This window comes from Bipolaris victoriae (genome assembly GCF_000527765.1).
Source record: "Bipolaris victoriae FI3 unplaced genomic scaffold scaffold_11, whole genome shotgun sequence".
Taxonomy (NCBI): domain Eukaryota; kingdom Fungi; phylum Ascomycota; class Dothideomycetes; order Pleosporales; family Pleosporaceae; genus Bipolaris; species Bipolaris victoriae.
Window position 1 is genome coordinate 209336 of NW_014575381.1, and position 20601 is coordinate 229936.

Consider the following 20601-nt stretch of genomic DNA (forward strand, 5'->3'; position numbering starts at 1 on the left):
ATTAAGGCAATAGGAAATCGTCCAGGAAGGGTAAATATGGTTATCGGATGGTCAAAGCATCAGGCAATTGCCGATATACATCCACTCAACCTGAAAAGCACTCAACCTGACCTTGTGTAGACTGTCACTGATGTACTATGAGTGTTGAGCAGATGTTACGGAAGCAGTAATTCCATAAAAGTGGCGGATGAAATGTACACCGACGGGATCCATTGTGCGCACAGTGCACGAGCGCTGCCAGCGCAACCAGCACCGCACATCACCAACACCAAGCAGCATCCATATAAGATCCCTTCTGATCTCGATCCGTCAGTCTGTTGCAACATTATGATGAAAATCCATCGCATATATGCACATGAGTTGTTCTGCTATTATCTTGAGTACACATACATCTTTGTTTGCATAAAAGTATAGTGGACAATGAGGAGTGATGAACTCGAGAATCACTAGTACACTGAAAACAGGGACAGGGTGGCAACGGCCTGCACCCCACTAAGGCAGAATGCACCGGGTAAGACCGCAATGCTAATCAAGAAAGTGACCGACGTGAAACAATGCGAACACTGTACCCCAACACACTGTATCGCCTTTCAATGGCGTGCTGCACATGGGGAGGCTGTTAAATATGCAGAAGTCATGAAGCGCACGTCCGGAGTGCCACCATTCGCCACCCATGTACATGCATATATGTCTATATATATGTCCATCCGTCACCGTAGTGTATGTACTGTACATATACATTGTATGTCAGCACAAAACCATCGCACTCACTCGACAAAGCTGTGTATTGCGAGTAGCCTCTGAACTTTGCAAGCGAAGAGTCTGTTGAGGCAGCAGTGCACATATGGCATGCCCCCCATGTACTTGTTGGGCCCGGGACCGAGTAATCCCAGTGATTTCAAGCAAGCAGGCGGAAATGTGCCATTGCGTGTATGTGTAGCGAAAATAAGACATTGGCAATCGCTATAGCATTTGGGAGAGGGGCTGGCAAAGGCATGTGTCCTCAGTTTCGCGGCCTTGTCGAGTGATGCAGGCACAGGACTGGGTGTTCGTGCTAAGCGGCCGGTTTGGGACTAGTGGCGTCTCAGACTTCCAAGTTCCAAACCTGCCCGATGCGCCCTCTCTCCGCACACAGCCCCAACATCACGACACGACACACACCAAAAACCGCACCACATTCGCTATCCGCACACGACCGATCGCTTCCGAGCGCGCCATTACTACCAGAATTTCACGGAGAGAAGCTTGAATCGCTGCTTGGGAGATCCGGCAGGGGGGTCAGAGCCTCTGTGGCTCTCAGGGACGACCGTTCAGCGCCATGGATAGACGCAACAGTGACGATAACGAGCCATCGCGGCGCTCGAGCGAACCCGATGTTTTCGATGATGATAACGAAATCGATCCGAGCGAAGATGACTTCATGCCCTCAGTTTCGGACGGCTTTCGGCCAGCCAACACTACCGAGACGTGGCACAGCGACCGTCAGGACCACGACCGGATAGCTACACCGCAACGACAGACGTCCACGTCAAAACCCAACAGCACAGATTTGCGGAGGACGGCTACGCGGAACAGCACCGCTAAAGTACACGATCCCATGACGCAAGATGGCCGATCGCCGCTCAACAGGGGATCCAGCCAACGGTCACCCCTGGGACATACGCATCGCGACTCGGTGAGCTCTACGGCGTCTTTTGCGACAACAAGCAACTCGGAAAACCCTTTCGAGACCGGACCCAGCCACCCATATGGCATGTATCCGCAGCTATCCATGGCGCGGCCATTGAGTGTGGCGACGAGCTCGACAGAGCGACAGCCACATCGATCCATGTCGTTACAACGGCCCACTCATCCGTATGCCATGTACTCGCAGAGTGGAATTGTCGACGAGGAACCACCAGAAGAGCCCGCACGGCCACCTGCGCCCCCGGTACAATCGGCTATTCCCGTTGGATTCCCGGGTTTAAACAATGGCTACCATCGAGTGCTTGGGCCCGATGGCGAGGAGCAGGACATCATTGGACCAGACGGCCACACAGAGCAGCTTCCCCCGTACTCAAGATATCCAGAAGAAGGTCCAACCAAGGCGTCCTTGGCTGCCGAGGCAAGCGCGTCGCGTGTAGTTCCTGCACCCGCCCAAGTTGATCCAGAAGACCCTTTCAATTCTCCGCCGTCTCCCGTGTCACCACTGGGTTCAACATCCTTCTCTGCATCCTCCCTCTCAACCGCTGCTACTCCTGCCGCTCCTCTCTTGCCTTCCGTCACACCCGCCCGTCTGCCACCTCAAAGACCAGAAACTCAAACCGGCAATGTTGCACCCACTACCTCCACTGCCCCATCAAGCAACCACACCATACCAGCTGAACCTTCAGACTCTTCATCTGCGTCATTGTTGGCGAATGAGAACCAGTTTTTGGAGAAATCGGAGCTGGCTGATGAGAAAACACCTTGGCGGAAGAGGAAGTTATGGGGCAAAGTTCCAATGGGCCTTGCCCTCGCAATTCTAATAGCTACCATAATCCTTGCCATCGCCCTCGGAGCTGCAATCGGTACCATTGCTACGAAGAAACAAATCACTGACGAGAATGAGGAGGGAAATCGTCACCCGCATGAGGAAGCGTAAGTCATTAGCTATCTGACAATTGCCACTTGCTGACTTCGAGTAGCCAACCGCAGGTCACTGGTCAAAACGGATCTCTTTTTGACGCTGTCCCTATCTCGGCCCCCTCTGGTATGGCCTCAATACCCACAGGGCCTTTCGCACTTCCTATGGGCATGCCGCAAGAGAGTACTCCAGGATGTTTAACTCAAGCAAATCAATACTCTGCATGGTCGTGCAAAATGACCTTTGCTCCCCTCGTTATAACGGTCAACGAAACTACCGTGGATGGCGATACCATACAGGTAGCATCCATGGGCGCTGGTCCTTCTGTACCAAAGGGAACTATCCTCTATGGCCTCCAAACCCCCACGCTAGACAAGAAGCCACTCAGCCTCGTGCTTGACCTGGATTTCAAGGCTTATGGCCCGGCTTACCATTTTTCTGCTCGGTATGACAAGCTGGTCATCCTGCCACCAGAGCAACTCAACCTTGGGTCAGCATTCACGACACGACAAGACGTAAAATATAGGCAACGATTCGAGGTGAAACCTGGTGACTTTCCCTGGTACTGTTACTGGAATGACACATATATTGAGGGTTATATCTACGTGCAGGACAACTCGACGGCAGCCTCATTTACGTCTTTTCCTACTGAATGGCCTACCCCCACCCCTTCCACCCTGGAAACCGTCTCCATCGAGGCCATGACCGTTACGGCAACAACAACAGACACTGTTTCAGTGGATATAATGGAGACTGCTAAGCCAACCCCGTCTGCTTCTGCTCGTGTCAGTCGACGAGATACGTCCTCCGATGATCCTCCGTCGCGTATGCCACCTTACCCGCGTACTGTCAAGATTGAGGAGCGCCGCCTCGCCGACTCGCCACAACCGTACTGTCAACAGATGGTTCTACTAGACAATGGAGAGATTACGACAGCACCAGGTCCAAACGATAGTCCAATCAGAATATGGTTGCAAGAGGCAGATCCGAGCTACGAAGAGTTCCTTGCTGCTCAGCCCAGCAATGCCCCATCAAATAAGGACAAACGTCAAAGCCCTTCTGAAATGCAGAGACGTGCCGACCCACCAGACGCCTGCCACTGTCAGTGGATGTTTAGTTAAGCAATGTGCGCTTGGTATAAGCTTTTTCATTATTTCATCTATCCCTAGAGCGAGGGCTGCATCCTGGACTACGATTCCTTTGTTTTCTTTTCCCTTACATGCAAGCACTGGGTACATCTTATGTTGTGGTGTTTATGGCGCTTTCTTACTCGGCTGCTTACGAGTTTTCACGCATATCCGGCATATACCTGTTCTCATTTCGTTTAGTCATATTGTTGCATGCTATGCTCATAGCCTTGTCTTTGTATCTTTGATAGGATGGTAAGAGGATCCTATTGGTCTATATCGGCGTACAATGTTGCTTCACTAGCTTGTACATATTGCGATGGTTGGATCCGGAACCGCGAATTATAGTTGTCGCGTGAGTTCATGCTGAAGAGGTAGTAGATAGAATAACCTGGAATACCATTGACAATCATATCAGTCTATGTACTTATCGCAGATTTGTTGGTGACTACATTCCCTGTAAGCGATCCGGGCATTGAACATCCGTTTGCGGTTTCATCTCCTAGAAGGCGAAGGTCATTGTTGCATCATCACGATCCGCTAGTCTTGGGCGTGTTGTATGCATACAACCGAACAAGGACTCATAGCTCAACAGCCTAGCGCCTGGATCTCAATAACCAATCCATACTTAATCTCACTTCGATAAAGGAGGACCAGTCTTCAAACGCGTACTCTTTCGTCCTTGCGCAAACCCAAACTGCCAACCCTTTTCAACTGGCCGCATAGCTATTCTCATCGCTTGCCGTTCTCCATAATCTGGGAGCGCAACCACTTTAGTATGTGCTTCAACACATAATTCTTGCAAAACAAATCCCCTGTCTCTCTCATTCTCTACGACAATGAATTACTGGAAGAATTCGAAGTGAGCCGAACTTTTTGTGATGATTTCACGATATTCTACTATCACGATCGTGTATTCCAGAAACCAAGGTGAGCGTGGCTGTGAGATGGCATGCTGTGCAAGCAGCAATGTTGCATCTCCAAGTCCGACTGTGAGTATGCGAATTTAATGCGTTTTGAGGAAGAGGCTTATACAAGCGTGCCGTCCGGTTCGCCGGGTAGTCGTTTAACACGCCTCTGCTCCCAGTCCTCAAGATCTTTCGCTTGCAACCGCTGCAAATTTGTCAGCTCAAGCCATTGAAATCCTATATCGATACTGTACATACGTAGTATTCATCACGCATGTTGACCTTTCTCCGCTCCCCTCTGAGGCCCATTGCTTGCTCTTGTGTGATCTGCTGGTTTTTGCGGTCATATCGTTCGTATCGCAGTGCCGTGGCGGGTGTCAGCATGAAAGACCCCGCCACCATGGTAGTGAGGAACGGCAGCCCAAAAAGTAGGAATGGGTGCTTCTGAAGCGATTTACGGTATCGCGCTGCAAGCGAGTTGGGCAGCGTGGCGCTGAAAGACTTGGATGTGAAGGGGCCTGGCATGGCTCGGATTTGTCAAGGCTAGGCCCTAGCGGACAGACAGGAAGTTCAGTAATATGAGTTCAAGGTGATGTGCCGTGTTCTCGGATCGGGAGGCGGGCCCGCAAGTTCTGTCGGAACTGAAGATGGATGATGCAGTGCAGTTGCGGAGCAGCGCTCTTTCCCGAGACAGGACTTGGCGGCGTCCCGTGACTACGTGAATTGTCCCACACGCGCCTCACGTAATCCCACCCACGTCCCTCTTTGGTATGCATTGCTCTTCCACCATACGCCATCGCTCACAACAGTAGAGCGACAAAATTTACAAGATCAGGCCAAACTAGAAACGAGAGACCAGACAATATTGCCGCCCCCAGGCAACCATTGACAGCAACATTCAACTACGAGTCTTCCAGCATCCAATCATACGCCACCTTGGTCGTCAACGATAGTATCCGAGAGTCCACGAATTTTCTACCGGTATTCTCAGTGTGGATGGTCTTGAAGGAGCCTCGATCTTCTCTTCTACGTTCCCAAGTCATGCTATATCGGTAAAGTGGCGTCCATCATGGCCCGCAAAGGCGGGGGCTCGACTCAACGTATGGCTCCGCCGCCTATGACAAGTGGGCACTCAAATGGCATCCCTCCACCGTCGACTATTGCTGCCCAGATTGTTCACAATGCCTCAAATGTCAACGCGCAACGCGATGAAGCTACCAAAGTCACATTTGGCGAGTTGGTCAAAGAGTTCTTACAGCACCCAAACACGGATGAGCCTGACCCCCAGCTGGTTGCACTCATATGTGTGATTGCCGAAGCAGGGCTTGAGGGCCTTTTCAAAGATGACCCATTTGCTCAAGATCAACAAAGGCAGCAAGGGATTGACAGCATCGCGGCCCTTATGTTTATCTTGCAGCAGAAGCCACATCTGCTTGTGAGCATCAAACAGGGTGACGACGAGAGCATTCCTGGTCCTCCGCTCATCCTCTGGCTGTATCCGAAGCTGCTTGGTTTGTTGACACATACGACACTGCAACCTGTACATAAGCATGTCCAGCAGCTTTTGCATCTTTGTCTCAATGCATTGACTCAGACTTCTTCGCTATGGCGTCCAGCCGCAACAGTGCTGCAGCTCTACAGATCTTGCATACAATGTAAGCGATTTCCATTAACTCAACACATTTTTGTAACCACTTCCAGGTATCGTTTCGGAACTTGAGGCCTTGGACAACCCGGATTCACCACCAGCGTCGTCTTTCAGTCTAGTTCTACCATCATCAAGCGCTGTCAACAGCTTCTGGCCGGAAAGCCAGCAGCTCGTTGCATTGCCTCATGATCTACAGCGGGCCATCTCGTCTCATCACGGGGCTATTCACATAGGATTTTGCCTCTTGCTTGCATTGGTAGATACTATACATCCTCAAAGCAAGGCGCTTTCAACCTTGGTTACCCTGGAGCATTATTTACCCTGGATCGTGGACAGCGTACAGGGTTTGTGGCGACACTACAGACGTTGGACGATATCTTCGGAGAGACGCGCAATCTATGATGAGATTATGCTCGTATACATGCAACTGTTGGAGTCATTATTGACCTCTTCGGTCACGCCTAGAAACCGGGCGCCAGCTTCGTCGAAGATCGCTCAAGTGCTCACCAGCAGTCTTATAGAACTCCTCCATAGCTTGTCTGCTACGCAGACATCAGAAGTTGTTCAGATCCGAATAGCATCTATATTCACTCGCCTGCGCAGCATTCTCGGATATCAACCAATTGACAACTCGATCCCGCGACGACGACAAGATTCAACCAGACATGTTATTCAGAACGAAGTCGAGCATGCTGTGGACAGGCTGTTCCAAGATGAAGAGTGTTTTGTAAAGCTCCATAAAGACTTGCAGGTACGCAATCCTCACTTAGTACGTTCTTTGACTGACGAAATCAAGCTGGCACTTTGTCTTTGGACCTCCCCAGATATACAGTCTATGCAAGTTGCAAATCTACGAAAGGAGCTTTGTGAGAATGAATTTGGCAGTTTCTCTGATGCTCAACTTTCCGAGGAATCAATGTCTGCTGTCAAGGCATTCCGAGCCTTGAACCTGGGTGACGGAGACAGACCAGCCAAGCGACGGAAAAAGTTGCCAGAATCTTCAGAAGACGTCAACCAGGATGCTCTTAGGCGAATTATGATGAGTTTGAACGGTAGCATACATGATTCCCCGGTGCTCTTCTTGTCTAATGCACAGGATCTTATTCAGTAAGTTGACCTAATTTACTTCTTACACGATACTTATTTGTATAGGACGAGATACTTTTCTATACCGGACGACGAGCAGAAAAATGAGAGTGCGCAGAAAGAAATTATCACAGCATTGGCAAGAGTTGCTTGCGCTAGTTCGCGATCTCTGGAATCGCCACGGTTCACGCCGCATTCATTGGATTCTCTTACTTGCACCTTGTGTGATATCAATAACCAGCAAGCACGGAGTGAAAATTCTTATTGGGACCTCGTGGATCGCTCGGAAAACTGGAAAGATGTCATTGCTGCTATGCTTGCAATCGCTAGGGAAGAAAAATTTCAAGCATCGCCACGATCAAAAATTCTCATGGCTGTGGCTATTGGCCGTGTATACAACCATATCTCAGATGCTGAATATTTAGCTCTTGAGGATTGCGGGCTAGGACAATGGTTGCTTGCATGCATGAGCAGATCTCTGCGAGAGCTGAAAATTGCAGCTGCGAACTCCCTTATGGTTTTTCTTCGCAACGACATTTCGAGAAGTACCCGCGAAAAGAATCGGAGGTATACTATAGAGTTTCTCGATGCACTCGCAAAGAGAGATTTTCTATCCGATCAGGAGACGCTAATCATGGCTTATGGCCAAATTGCTCAAACATGCGGTGAATTGGAGCTTCCAATCATATTGCATCATCTCGTCGAATACCTTGGTCACCCGAACGCATTGGTGTGTGGTATGGCTTACCGTGAGCTCGAGTCAATTGCCAAAGGACTTTCCATGGATACGACACAGCTGTTGCGCCCCTACTGGAAAGTTATCGGATTTTCCGTCATCAAGGATATTGTCAACAAACCCCAGAAGGCACAGCAATTGGCAGATCTAACTGAACAAAGCGTTCGTCAACTCCTTGTGCAAACCCAATCGGATACACTACCCCATCTTGTATTGAGTAAGAGGAGAGATATCATTGAGAAGATTGCTCAAGCACGAAAGGCTGCTGTTGTCGACGTATTGACGTATCCAAGAGTCAATCTTGCCAAGATCCTAGCTTTGCTTCTGTCACAACCTGTGCCTGATGTTGAACGCACTGCAATGGAAACACTGGCTGCTGTTGAACCAGCTATTCGTGACGGCAGCAATAACAGACTGGAGTCCTGGGTCGCGCTGGACATAACGGGCATTGCTATTGAAATTCTCTTGTTAGCGGCTGATCAAGAAGGAGTCAGAAAGAAGCCGTTTTACAACGGGTTTACCACACTCGCAACGCTTGCACCGGATACCAAATCAGGCCCGCGAAAGTCTACGTCAAAATCAAAGAATCTTGATGCCTTTTGCGAAACACATATTCTAGGCATCATAGCATATTTCTCTAATGTGATCGAAACACCAAACTCTCCTGGAAAAGCTGTGCCGTATACCATGCCAGAACGGAGGAGGTGCATAGCTGCCATTGGCGATCTCATCAATCTCGCTCGCTATAGCGTGAACGGAGCTTTACCTCAGATCCGCGCTTGCCTTCAGTCAGCTATGGCAGATCCCGATCTTTGCGATGATACGTTCAATGTTTGGTCAGCTTTCCTGTCAGCTCTCGATGCGGATGAGACAATGCTCGTCATCGACCAAACTTTTGCGTTGATCGTACAGCATTGGAATATTTTTTCGGACGAGACACATGCCAAAGCTCACAAAACCATCGAAAACATTATTACACAACACAACGCACAGCTGCGAGCAAGAGTTGAGTATCTCCCTTCCCTGGGAACCATTCCGATGTTGTCCAAAATAGAAGGAGAGCTAGTAAGATTTAAGGACATGGTAGAGACAATCAAGGTCTTTCATGCCTTCAGCAATCGGTGCAAAGATCAGAATTCTGTCGTAGTGCGTCAAGCACTTAGAGAGCTTGTGCCCTTCTTGGACGAAAACCAGGAAGAGTTGCATCAGTCGGTAGTCGGGCAGAAGCCACTTCCTGTGTTGGCAGCCTTGACTAGATCTCTCCTTGATGCTAGCGTTCGATTTTCCGAAGACCATTCTGATATCACCATACTATGTGCACAATGTCTCGGCATTATCGGTGGTCTTGATCCATATCGAGTAGAGACGGTTCGAGAGAAAAAGCGCGTATTGATGCTATCGAATTTCTCACGTAGAGACGAAGACATTGATTTTGTAGCATTGCTTCTTGAGCAGGTCCTCGTCAAGGTTTTTTTGTCTACAACGAACGCAAAAGCACAAGGTTGGATTGCCTACGTTATGCAGGAGATGCTAAAGCACTGTGGTTTCAGTGCTCTTCGTGGAGCAAAGCCCCGGTCATCTCAAGGCAGCACGGAGGCACAACGCTGGAACAATATTCCAGAAGCTGTGAGAACTGTGTTGACACCTTTCCTGGATTCAAAATACTCCGTCAATATGAATCCTGCTTTGCAGTACGAGGGCGCGAAATACCCCATCTTTCATCAGGGACTGAGTCACACAACCTGGCTTCAGACTTTTGTTTACGACTTGCTGCGAAAAGGGCAAGGCGTCAATGTCGAGATGGTCTTCCCAGTGTTAGCCCGAATAATTAGGGGTTACGATCTCTCAATCGCAACCTTCATTCTTCCATTTGCGGCTCTGAACGTTGTCGTGTCTGATAACGAAGAGAACATGACCAACGTTGGGCGAGAACTTCTTCAGGTATTGCAAGCTGATTTGTCCACAATGGAGCAACATGAGGCATCTACTACAAAGCAATGTAGTGAGGTAAGAATATCTGAAATCATAACCTGGAAGCGATTATTGATATCTGGTAGAACGTATTCCAAACGCTTGACTACTTTTCATTGTGGTTACAGGAAAAGCGGAAATCCTTATCGGATGCCAGGGTCATGGCTGGCAAGACAGGCCGCGGTGTTCATGAGAACGAAGAGATGAACGCAATAAAGCAGGTCAGTCGTGTGGAAGGTATACTTCAACTCATTCCTGCAGAGATCATATCCCAGAGAGCTGTCGAATGCGGTTCGTATGCTCGAGCTTTGTTCCACTGGGAGCAGTACTATCGCCAGCAACGGGATGTAAAGGCGGAATCAAACCAGCCCTTTTTAGAGAAGGACGAACTTTTGCAGCACCTGCAGATGATCTATGCCCATATTGATGAACCGGACAGCATAGAGGGAATATCGGCTCACCTAAAGGTACTCAATCCGGAACAGCAAATAATCGAAGACCGTAAAGCCGGTCGATGGACTGCGGCTCAAAGCTGGTATGAGATTGCACTCGCTGAGAGACCGAACGACGCCGAAACCCAGATCAATCTCTTGACGTGTTTGAAAGAATCTGGCCAATATGGTATGCGTGTGTACAAATCTCACAGAAGAATCAGCTAATGCCTAAACCAGATGCGATTCTCAACTATGTTGATAGCTTTTACGCCAATAACTCATTTTCAGCCAAGACGTTGCCTTTTGCTGCTGAGGCAGCTTGGTCAGCTGGGAAATGGGAACAACTCGAGCGTCTCCTTAACAATTCCCATTCCACAGATTCTAATTATTTCATGGACTTCAACGTAGGTATAGGTCAAGCACTCTTAGCACTTCGTCATGACAAGGTTACCGAGTTTCAACGTCTTATTGCACAGCTCCGAGAGCTTGTAGCAAAGAGCTTAACAGTATCGACAACGGCTTCCGTCCAAGCGTCACACGAGCATTTGGTCAAGCTTCATGCGCTGTACGAAGTAGAAGCTGTAAGTGGTATAGGTATGGTAACATCAGACCGTGAAGTGATTCTAGAGAATCTCGATCGACGCCTGGATATTATCGGAGCATATACCTCAGACAAGCAATACCTGTTAGGCATTCGTCGTGCCGCGATGAAACTGTCTCGGTAAGTGCAACACTTGAACAGCATTCAACATTAATACTGACTGGTATCAGGGTTCAGTTCAACAAACTCGACATTGCATCTGCGTGGCTCACGACGGGAAGACTTGCTCGCAAGGGCGACTTCATGACGACTGCATTCAACTCTGTACTCCATGCCGAACGACTAGGAGACAATGCATCAAAAATTGAGTACTCCAAGCTGTTATGGAAAGAAGGCCATCACCGCAAAGCTATTCAAAATCTACGTGGTGCAATCGACAGTAATGTGTTTCAACATGACGAGACTGTGCCTATCAACGTTTCGGTGACTACTGCTGGCCGAGGAGAAGAGCACCCGATGAACAAGGTCAAGTGCCACGCTCAACTGTTGCTCGCCAAATGGCTTGATCGTGCTGGCCAGACACAAGCGGTTTCTCTTAAAGAAGAGTACGTGACTGGTGTCACAACCTATCCCCGGTGGGACAAGGGTCACTACTATCTAGGGAGATGGTACCTCAAGCTATTGGAGTCCGAGAAACAGCAATCCGTATCGAAGCAAAGCCCAGAATATCTATCTGGGAGCTTGACTAAGCTCGTCATTGAGAATTTTGTTCGATCAACGGTCTACGGAACAAAGTACTACTATCAAACTCTGCCCAAGATACTCACGCTGTGGTTGGACATGGGCATGGAAGTCATGAATAACACCCCACGAGCCGCAAAGGATAAGGAATTCCATGAACATCGGCTGGGCTATCTTGACCATATCAACAAGTATCTGAAGCGTTATGCAGGAGAGCGAATGCCCGCTTTCGCATGGTACACCGCCTTCCCGCAGATCATCACACGCATCAGCCATCCGAACAAGAACGTTTGGGATGCTCTTCAGATGATCATTATTCGGGTTGCTTCATCATACCCTCAGCAATCGTTATGGGCTTTGTTGGCTGTCCTTCATTCAACGCAAGACGACCGCCGAGTCCGTGGCTCTGGAGTGCTGCAGAAACTACGCGTAAGTTCTCAAGCTAGTGAAGGCAAAAAGACTTGCTAACAAAAAAACAAGGATGCATCAAAGCGCAAAGGAATGTCTGTTGATCTTAAGAATCTCATCATTCAAGGCCAGCGACTTACTGATGCGTTGCTGGCGGCTTGTGATGCCCCAATTGAATCGCGAGTTGCACGTGTGAGCTTAGCAAGGGATCTCGGATTCAACCACAAGCTTGCTCCTACTCAACTAGTGGTTCCAATTGAGACCAATCTTCTTCCAAATTTACCAGTAGGTAACGATAGCCAAGCTATTCGTCGTCACAATCCGTTCCCTGTAGACCCCATCACAATCCAGTCGTTCGATGACGACGTGCTGGTCTTGTCATCACTTCAGCGCCCACGAAAGCTGAACGTCCGTGGATCCGATGGACGCTCTTACGGACTGCTCTGCAAACCAAAAGACGATTTACGCAAGGATCAGCGTCTGATGGAGTTTAATGCGATGATCAACCGGGCTCTCCAAAAGGACATTGAATCCAGCAAGCGACGTCTGTACATCAAAACATACGCTGTCACTCCACTAAATGAAGAGTGCGGAACAATCGAGTGGGTTGAGGGCCTCAAGCCAATGCGCGACATCATCCTGCGTTTCTACCGCCAGCGCAACATCTCTATTGATTACAACGAGATTCGCATGCTACTCAACGAAGCCTCTTCATCGCCTTCCAAGATCCCCATCTTCACCGAACGCATCCTTGGCAAGTTCAAACCCGTGCTACACGAATGGTTCGTCGAAACCTTTCCCGAGCCAGAAGCATGGTTTACCGCACGCCTGCGCTACACTCGATCCTGTGCAGTGATGAGCATTGTAGGCCACGTCCTAGGTCTAGGCGATCGTCACGGCGAAAACGTACTCCTAGAGCAGGGCGACGGTGGCACTTTCCACGTAGACTTCAACTGTCTTTTCGACAAAGGTCTTACATTTGAAAAACCCGAACTCGTTCCCTTCCGCCTGACGCACAACATGGTGGATGCCATGGGCCCGCAGGGCGTCGAAGGCCCGTTCCGCAAAGCAGCAGAGCTCACGTATAAGCTTCTTCGTCAGCATGAAGACACGCTCATTACGATACTGGAGACGTTTGTGCACGATCCTACGGCTGACTTCCTAGGCGGGAAGCGCAGGAAGAAGATTGCGGGGGTGCCGGATACGCCGCAGGAGGTTTTGGACATTACGAGGACCAAAGTGAATGGGTATTTGAAGGGCGAGAGTGTACCGCTGAGTGTGGAGGGCTACGTTGAGGCACTTATCGCCATGGCGAGGGATCCGCAGAACCTAGCGGCCATGTACATTGGATGGTGTGCCTTCTTCTAATCTAGAGAGAGAGAGAGAGAGAGAGAGAGCGATTTTCTTTTTTTTTACGATGCCAGGATCATACTTTGGAGTATGGATATGCTTGAAGACGACTTGACAAATGGTGCTGTGGAAACATATCATCGAACTCTATGTAGGCTTTTTTGTTTTGTTTTGTTTTCTTTGTACCATGGATGCGATTTTTGTGTATTAGTGGTTAGCGGCTTTTAATGGAAAATAAATGTGGCATATACAAGGTTGGCATTACAATACGTAATGTAAAAGGTAGGTACTCCCATTCTCTCAAAACGCCGGAACAAAGAAGTGGTAAGGAAAGTGATGATACCCAAAAGAATCGCTCAAGCGAGTTGCCTACCATGGTGGTGCCATATATCATCATGCAAACTTTCTGCAGTCGTCTTTCGTAGCCTCAGTACAAGCGCTAACGTGCCAGCCGTCTGCATAGCCAGTCACCGCTTCTTACCCCCGCCGCGTCTTCAACATCGCATTGATCCTCCCCTTCTCCTCCCAAAACCATCTCTTCGATTCAAACTCACAGATACATGCATGGCCACTCTTCCACCTCCCTCTTTAACAGCACTTGCCACCCATGCCCGCATTGCCACCATCCTGCCCGCTGACATCCACCTTTGGCGTGGCAGTCTGGTCTGTCCTTGCAGTGTCGATCAACCGCTTCTTGATATCGCCGGCCAAGCTGTAAAAGGCCTTGTCAACGTTGATGTTGCTCTTTGCAGAGACCTCGAGGAAGGGGATTCCGAGCTCATCAGCCAGAGCCTGGCCTTGTTCTGTTGAGACGGCGCGCTTCTCTTCCCAATCGCACTTGTTACCAATGAGGATCTTGTTGACACCCTCGGTGGCGTGTTGTTCAACGTTGGCGAACCATGTGCGAATGTCTGGTGATAAACGTTAGTGATGTCTTCCATTTTCTTTTTTGTTGCTTCTCTCTAAAGCCTCTCCGAGACATGATCAAGCTCTCGGAGGTGATGGGACGGACGTACTGGTGAAGCTCCTCTCATCGGTAACGTCGTAGACTAACAGGATGCCCATGGCACCCCTGTAGTAGGCCGTGGTAATGGTCCGGAAGCGCTCTTGACCTGCCGTATCCCATATCTGTAGCTTTACGCGCTTGCCGTCAAGCTCAATCGTGCGGATCTTGAAGTCGATGCCGATGGTGGTGATGAACGAGGGAGTGAACGAGTCTTCGCTGAAGCGCAGCAGACAGCACGACTTGCCTACGCCCGAGTCGCCTATGAGGAGGAGTTTGATCTATGAGGACAGAGGGACTTGTGTCAGAGAGTGGGTCCTGTATACAGGCGGTGGAGGGGTGTTCAGGGCCTAGCAGCGAGTGTGGGGGATACTAGGGCCGCGAGGGCAAATAAACATGACGAGAGAGAAGAGGAGCTTACAAGAAAGTCATAATTTCTGGAGCCAGCCATGTTGGTAGAGGGCGGCCGTGTGCGTTATCGTGCGCGAGAGTGGGTTGCGGTGTTGGCACCCGCTGTTCGGGGAGTGAGACGGGGAAGCTGGCTTTGGCTGGCGGTCGCAAGAGAGACTAGGCTGGCAATGTACCCGAGTTCGTATTTGAGTGTTGATACAGGCACAAGGCAGGCTGGGGAAGGGTTGGCGGTGGGTTTTGGTTACCAGCAGGCAGCGAGTAAACGGCGTTGGAGGGAAGCCTTCCCATGGTGCCAACGTTGGAGTTTAGCGCCAATAGTCCGCACGGGCTCACCAAACCTTCGTCACTGTCACCTGCAACAAGCGACAAGAGGCGACTTGGTGGCAACTGCGCCTCCAGTCTGGCCTGACCCGGCGTCATCGTCACCGTCACTCGACACTTGAGACATGGCGGCTTGTCACGTTTGGGGTATACAGTACATGTTTTGCATTGTATTCGACAACTCCGCTATTCATGGGTACCCCGATGCTGCGTCATCCCCGTTACGGAAGACCGCCTCGCTCAAACAACCCATTTTGAGTACGCCCATCTTATGCGCTCAACTACCTTCTGCTGTCGCTGCAGCCCGCTTCTAACGTCCACAATCTCGTCTATCTCCACCAGTAAGTCCTGGAATATGCGTCGAGGCAGGGTGCCACTTGCAGCTTGTCGGAGGAGATGGACTTCGCAGAGGAGTAAACCGTGGTCCTTGTACGATATCTCGCCGTCTGCTGTCGGAATCGCTCCAGTAAGGATGCGGTCAATGTTACGCAGAATGAGTATCATGCGGCCCTGCCTTGCCCACTGCTGCACTCCTTTGCGACTGCTGAAGACGCCCCGAAGCCAGCGATAGACGCCAATGCTTACCAGCACACCCGGTGTCAAACCAATGAAGCCAAAAAGTAGCTCCTGACTCTTGAGAATGCTGTCAATGCCACTCATCGCGACCTCGACATCAACCTTGGTCTTTTGAACTTGAATGAGTAAAGCACTGGCTAGATTACCGACTATGGCGCCCTTGACAGGATTTTGAATGTCCTTCTCGTAGGATTTGAGAACCGTTGTCAGATCGCCCTCGCGCACCTTTGCCTTGATATCAGCTATCTGAGACTCGTTCAATGCTGGGCCCTCAGAATTCTTGACTGCAAAATCTACAACCATGCGCTCGAGACTGGCACGATCCGATTCCAGGCTGCGTTTGCTCATAATGGAGACCTCGCTTTCCTCATTGTGGCGAATGGTGCCGATGATTCTCTTGGTTGGCTCAATCACCCAATTCGACCAAAAGTCAATGACTGTTTGCCCGAGTTCACGGATCCAAGTCAGTAGCTCTTCCTTTCGATTTACAACGATGCGCAAGATGGTGGTTGAGGATACTAGTAGTAGGGTTGCAGGGAGCCAATAGCGTATCAGACGAGAAGGACGGCCATTGGCCTTGACGACTGCGTTGAAGTTGGCCGTGTAGGTAGGTAACGCAGTTTTGAGCAGGTACTGGAGGCGCTCTGCAACTTCTGCTGGCTTCAAGGTAGTGGCAGCCCGTTCGCCAGATGGCTCATGTAGCAAATAGAACTGGTCGTCTTGAGTGATGCTGGCAACCGAGTCGTCGAACTTATCAACGGAAAGCTCTGCAGTATTCACACTCTGAATGACAGCATCCATGAGGGCAATGTTCTTAGACATGACACTCTTCCACCTTTGTCCGCCTTGAGCGCCGAGCAGGGTGGGCGTGTGTGTGCCATCGTCATGTACGCTGGCAAATGTCAGCAGATATCAATATGGCTTGATGGTCGCCGTACTTCTCGTTACCAAGACCTTCGCCGAGTAGCACACCGAGTGCATTGGCATTGACCATTCGTATCTTCCTTAGAGCTGCACGCTTTTTCCTGCCCTCGTTTCTCACAAGTGCCAGCGGGCTTACTACTCTTCGCTGGATATTTGCAATGCTGCGCTCCTGTACAGTATCCTTGACCAGGCCATAAAACTGGCTCCAGCCGTCAGCCAATTGAGGGCCTCTTGAGCGCACATCGTGGTATATCTCCTGCGACCATTTCCACAACCGGACTGGCGATGTCTGCACAGAGTACAGCCCGGCAAAGCTGTAGGTCGAGAGGATGTCGTCCCAGTACCAGAGATCATTCTCGAGAGGAATTGTCTGCTCCAATATAGTATTTAGAACCTGTCCGTAGGCCTGTGTTGTCGCCTTGCTAATGAGGAGCCATTCCAATTCATGCTCATAGCTCGCATCCTCGATTGCGGTAGAGATACTTGCTCGCTGCAAGGTTTCGGATATTCTGGCCGCTGGGACTAGACTGTGCTTGGAAGAAGCGGTTGTGGAGAGCGACTTGATGAGGTTCTGCAAATGAGCAATGCGGCTTGTCTTTGCCGGGTCGTGAGCCTCCTCGGCGGTAATGGAGAAGGTCCTAGGGCTCGACGATAGCTGCAGCCGATCGAGCTGGCTGTCTATCCGGCGCACCTGGCTAATTGAACGTCAGCTGGGATTGTGTGGCGCTCCAATTGATCGACTTACTCAACCACAAAAGACATGGCTACCAGCGCGTTGACATGTTTGTGGGGTGGTTGCGGCAGGCTTATTTTGGGGCGAGGGGATCTGAACCAGGATGGGGCGCGCCTTTCCGCCCAAAATGACGCGTGCTACCACTACCGCTTCCCTTGAGCTTTACAACTTTAAACTCGACATCAATCACTCGGTCTACAATCATGTTCAAGATGTGTACGAGAAGCTTTGAAAGTGCGTCACATGAAAATTTCCAAAGACAACATGACGCGAGAGAATTGAGGAGTGTTGCCAGAGAGTTGTGCAACACCAAACTGACCATGGCGTGATTCTTTGAGTTGCCAAGATTGGTCATCAAGTGCACGCGATAGTGTACCAGTTCTGGCCAGAAACATTCTTATTTTTATCCTCTAAGTACGTAAATCATATCACATTAAAGTTGATGTCCTTCGTCAACCCCTGGGGATTGCGCGTTTCGTAAGACGGTGGACGGGCCCTTTGAATTGACGCCTGGACAATTTGGTGACGAACTAACAAAGAAACAGAAACCTAGCCCTGTCCCGAGAACCAGTCTACGGGCTTCGGAAGATTAATGTCAAGCTGCCCCGTTCTCCTGACAATCTTCCTAGCTGCTAGTATGGGGCGAGGAGAGCCGCAACGTTTAGCCCACGACGCGAGCACCCATTCGGACCGAGGGCTGATCTGCAATCTCATCCATGTCCATGGGATGTATCGCGCCGTTCGCTTCTTGGTCTGACAAGCGAGCGCTCATGGGTTCTAGCACTGGACTGGGTGAACGGGAGAGATCGAATTGCGGCACAGTCAACCTGATACCGTTTTGTTGGGCCTCGGGGACTAGCAGGGTACCCTCGTCAAGTAGCGAGTCGCGCTTTCTGGGGAGCTTCTGGCGCATCCCTAGCTCCTTGCCAACCCTTTCGATACTCTTGAAATACTATGACAAGCATGTCAGACGGCATGATTACTTGAATGCAATGACCCATGCAACGTACCTTGACAGTCTTTACCTGAAGTTCCAGGGTGGCGTCTTCGTCGACAACAATCATAGGATGCGGATGCATCTGCAGACTGGACAGAGTCCACATGTGATTGACACCCCCCTCGATGCATCGCTGGAGGGCGGGAGCCTTGTGTGCACCAGTGATGATGATGACAACCTCGCGGGCCTGTATTTATTGGTGAGAGGGTGAACAGGCGGTTATTGTGATGTATGCAACTTACATCAAGCACGGTTTGGACGCCAACCGTCAAGGCCATCTTGGGCACTTGGTCCAAGTCATTGCCAAAGAACCTCGAATTTGCAAGAATGGTCTCATAGGCAAGCGTCTTGACACGAGTACGAGACTTGAGGCTGGAGCCTGGTTCGTTGAAGGCAATGTGGCCATCGGGACCAATGCCGCCAAGGAACAGCTCGATGCCGCCGACACGGCTGATCTTGTCTTCGTAGCTTTGGCATTCGGCCTCGAGGTCAGGGGCATTTCCGTTGAGGATGTTGATGTTGTCTGGTTTCACATCGACGTGGGAGAAGAAGTGCTTGTACATGAAGCTGTGATAGCTTTCTGGATGGTCGCGGGGAATGCCAACATACTCATCCTAATTGGCTCACTGTTACTACGACTAGGCTCGAGGCGAGGCTGCTGTGCAGCATTGGGAGTAAGAAGTCGTACCATGTTGAACGTGACTACATTGCGAAACGAGACCTGTCCTGCCTTGTGGCGTTGGACCAGGTGTTTGTAGATGAGAATGGGGCTGCTGCCGGTGGGCAGACCCAGGACAAAGGGTCTTTCGGGGGTGGGGTTGAAGGCATTGATGCGTTCTGGTGTTGATGCGTGAGTAGGGTAGGGAAGGTGCATTTGGGGGCGGGAGCTACGGACCAATAATGTAATCTGCAATGTACTGGGACGCAGCCTGGGCGTCGTCTCTGATGATTAGGCGCCTAGGTCATATAAGCCGGGATGCATTCGTATTGCGTCGAGGGGCAATAGGCCTTACATGGTGGATCTGTATGTACAATGTGTATAGTGTGTATGGTATGTGTGAGTAGGCAGGTGTGTATTTGCCTGTGGTAGTTGCGGGAGGGATGGGCAATGGGGGACTGGGCGTGATTTCTATCACAGCAGTACAAAGTTTCACGTCATAGCCGGGTCAAAGTATCACTGCAGATTTGTTCACGATGCGCCGACTGATTGTCAAGGGTTGGGAGCGGCCGAGGTTGCCTGATGCAGCCATGTGGGTGAGGAACGGACGGCTACTAGTCAACGTCGCGATGCAAGGCAGGCGTAGAGTTGCAGATCTCGAGACCGAACAAAGACCGGTTGCAACGGTGTGCAATGTTACGGGAGCATGCGTTATCTCTGGCCGATGCCGCTCGTGACGTTGGTGATGATGATTGTGATGATAGGGACGGTGGATGCAGATGGAGACTGATAGCAGTGGACAGCTGGGTCGCGTGCCGTTGGAGTAGCGAGTAGTGGGCAGCGAGGATGAAGATACTATCCCGAAGGGGGGCCAGCAGATGGTTGTGTTACATTGCTGGAGCACGTATGGCCCATGCAGTATACACTCACATGTAGGCAAGCTGTTCGCATGCGTGTGTAGTATGTGTATGCTGGGCAGGATGGGTGCGGGGTGGCGGGGTTGCCAGAGCGTTGCAGCCAGGTAGTAGCAAGTAGTCATAGTGGTGGCAGGCGTTGTATCGTAGTAGCCCGGTAGATAGTGTGGCCGTTGCAGGTTTGCTCCCCCATGCCCATGTGCCGCGTCCCGATGTGGCGTAGCGCAGGCGTATGGATGGATGCGCCTGTGCACCCACACACCTCCCCGATAAGCTCAGCAGCACCAGGCTCTGGCTCGCTCCTCGCCTCCAACGCCCCGCTTGGGCCCACCCAAGACCCTCGATATGCCCGATCCGAGAACCACGACTGGGCAATGCGCTAGGACATGGATACGAGTCGCGTCTGCCGGCCTGTCTGTCTGTCTGTTCTATCTTCGTCTGTATCCGTCTGCCAGTCTATGCCTTCCCTGCCAGCCTGCCAGCCTGCCAGCCTGCCTGCATGCATGCGT

General features: G+C 50.6%; 5 protein-coding genes across 5 annotated transcripts; 2 read left to right on the plus strand and 3 right to left on the minus strand.

Moving 5' to 3' along the window:
- Window positions 1-1318: 1318 nt before the first annotated feature.
- Window positions 1319-3726, plus strand: COCVIDRAFT_34463 (hypothetical protein; the record flags this gene model as incomplete). The annotated part of the gene is made up of 2 exons (XM_014705027.1): window positions 1319-2619; window positions 2667-3726. The coding sequence occupies 2 exons, from the start codon at window positions 1319-1321 to the stop codon at window positions 3724-3726; spliced, it is 2361 nt and encodes a 786-aa protein (XP_014560513.1).
- A 1035-nt stretch (window positions 3727-4761) lies between these two features.
- COCVIDRAFT_89004 (hypothetical protein) lies at window positions 4762-5165 on the minus strand (the record flags this gene model as incomplete). Its single annotated transcript, XM_014705028.1, has 2 exons — window positions 4762-4845; window positions 4899-5165. 2 exons carry the CDS (start codon window positions 5163-5165, stop codon window positions 4762-4764), a joined length of 351 nt encoding a protein of 116 aa, XP_014560514.1.
- A 544-nt stretch (window positions 5166-5709) lies between these two features.
- COCVIDRAFT_23375 (hypothetical protein) lies at window positions 5710-13573 on the plus strand (the record flags this gene model as incomplete). The annotated part of the gene is made up of 8 exons (XM_014704960.1): window positions 5710-6295; window positions 6342-7039; window positions 7085-7395; window positions 7441-10117; window positions 10168-10702; window positions 10753-11236; window positions 11287-12226; window positions 12278-13573. The coding sequence occupies 8 exons, from the start codon at window positions 5710-5712 to the stop codon at window positions 13571-13573; spliced, it is 7527 nt and encodes a 2508-aa protein (XP_014560446.1).
- Window positions 13574-14143: 570 nt separating this feature from the next.
- On the minus strand, window positions 14144-17552 carry COCVIDRAFT_34466 (hypothetical protein; the record flags this gene model as incomplete). Its single annotated transcript, XM_014705029.1, has 5 exons — window positions 14144-14466; window positions 14572-14777; window positions 15553-16758; window positions 16805-17485; window positions 17536-17552. The coding sequence occupies 5 exons, from the start codon at window positions 17550-17552 to the stop codon at window positions 14144-14146; spliced, it is 2433 nt and encodes an 810-aa protein (XP_014560515.1).
- Window positions 17553-18184: 632 nt separating this feature from the next.
- On the minus strand, window positions 18185-20217 carry COCVIDRAFT_34468 (hypothetical protein; the record flags this gene model as incomplete). Its single annotated transcript, XM_014705030.1, has 6 exons — window positions 18185-18475; window positions 18534-18707; window positions 18763-19134; window positions 19209-19357; window positions 19416-19460; window positions 20109-20217. 6 exons carry the CDS (start codon window positions 20215-20217, stop codon window positions 18185-18187), a joined length of 1140 nt encoding a protein of 379 aa, XP_014560516.1.
- Window positions 20218-20601: the final 384 nt, after the last annotated feature.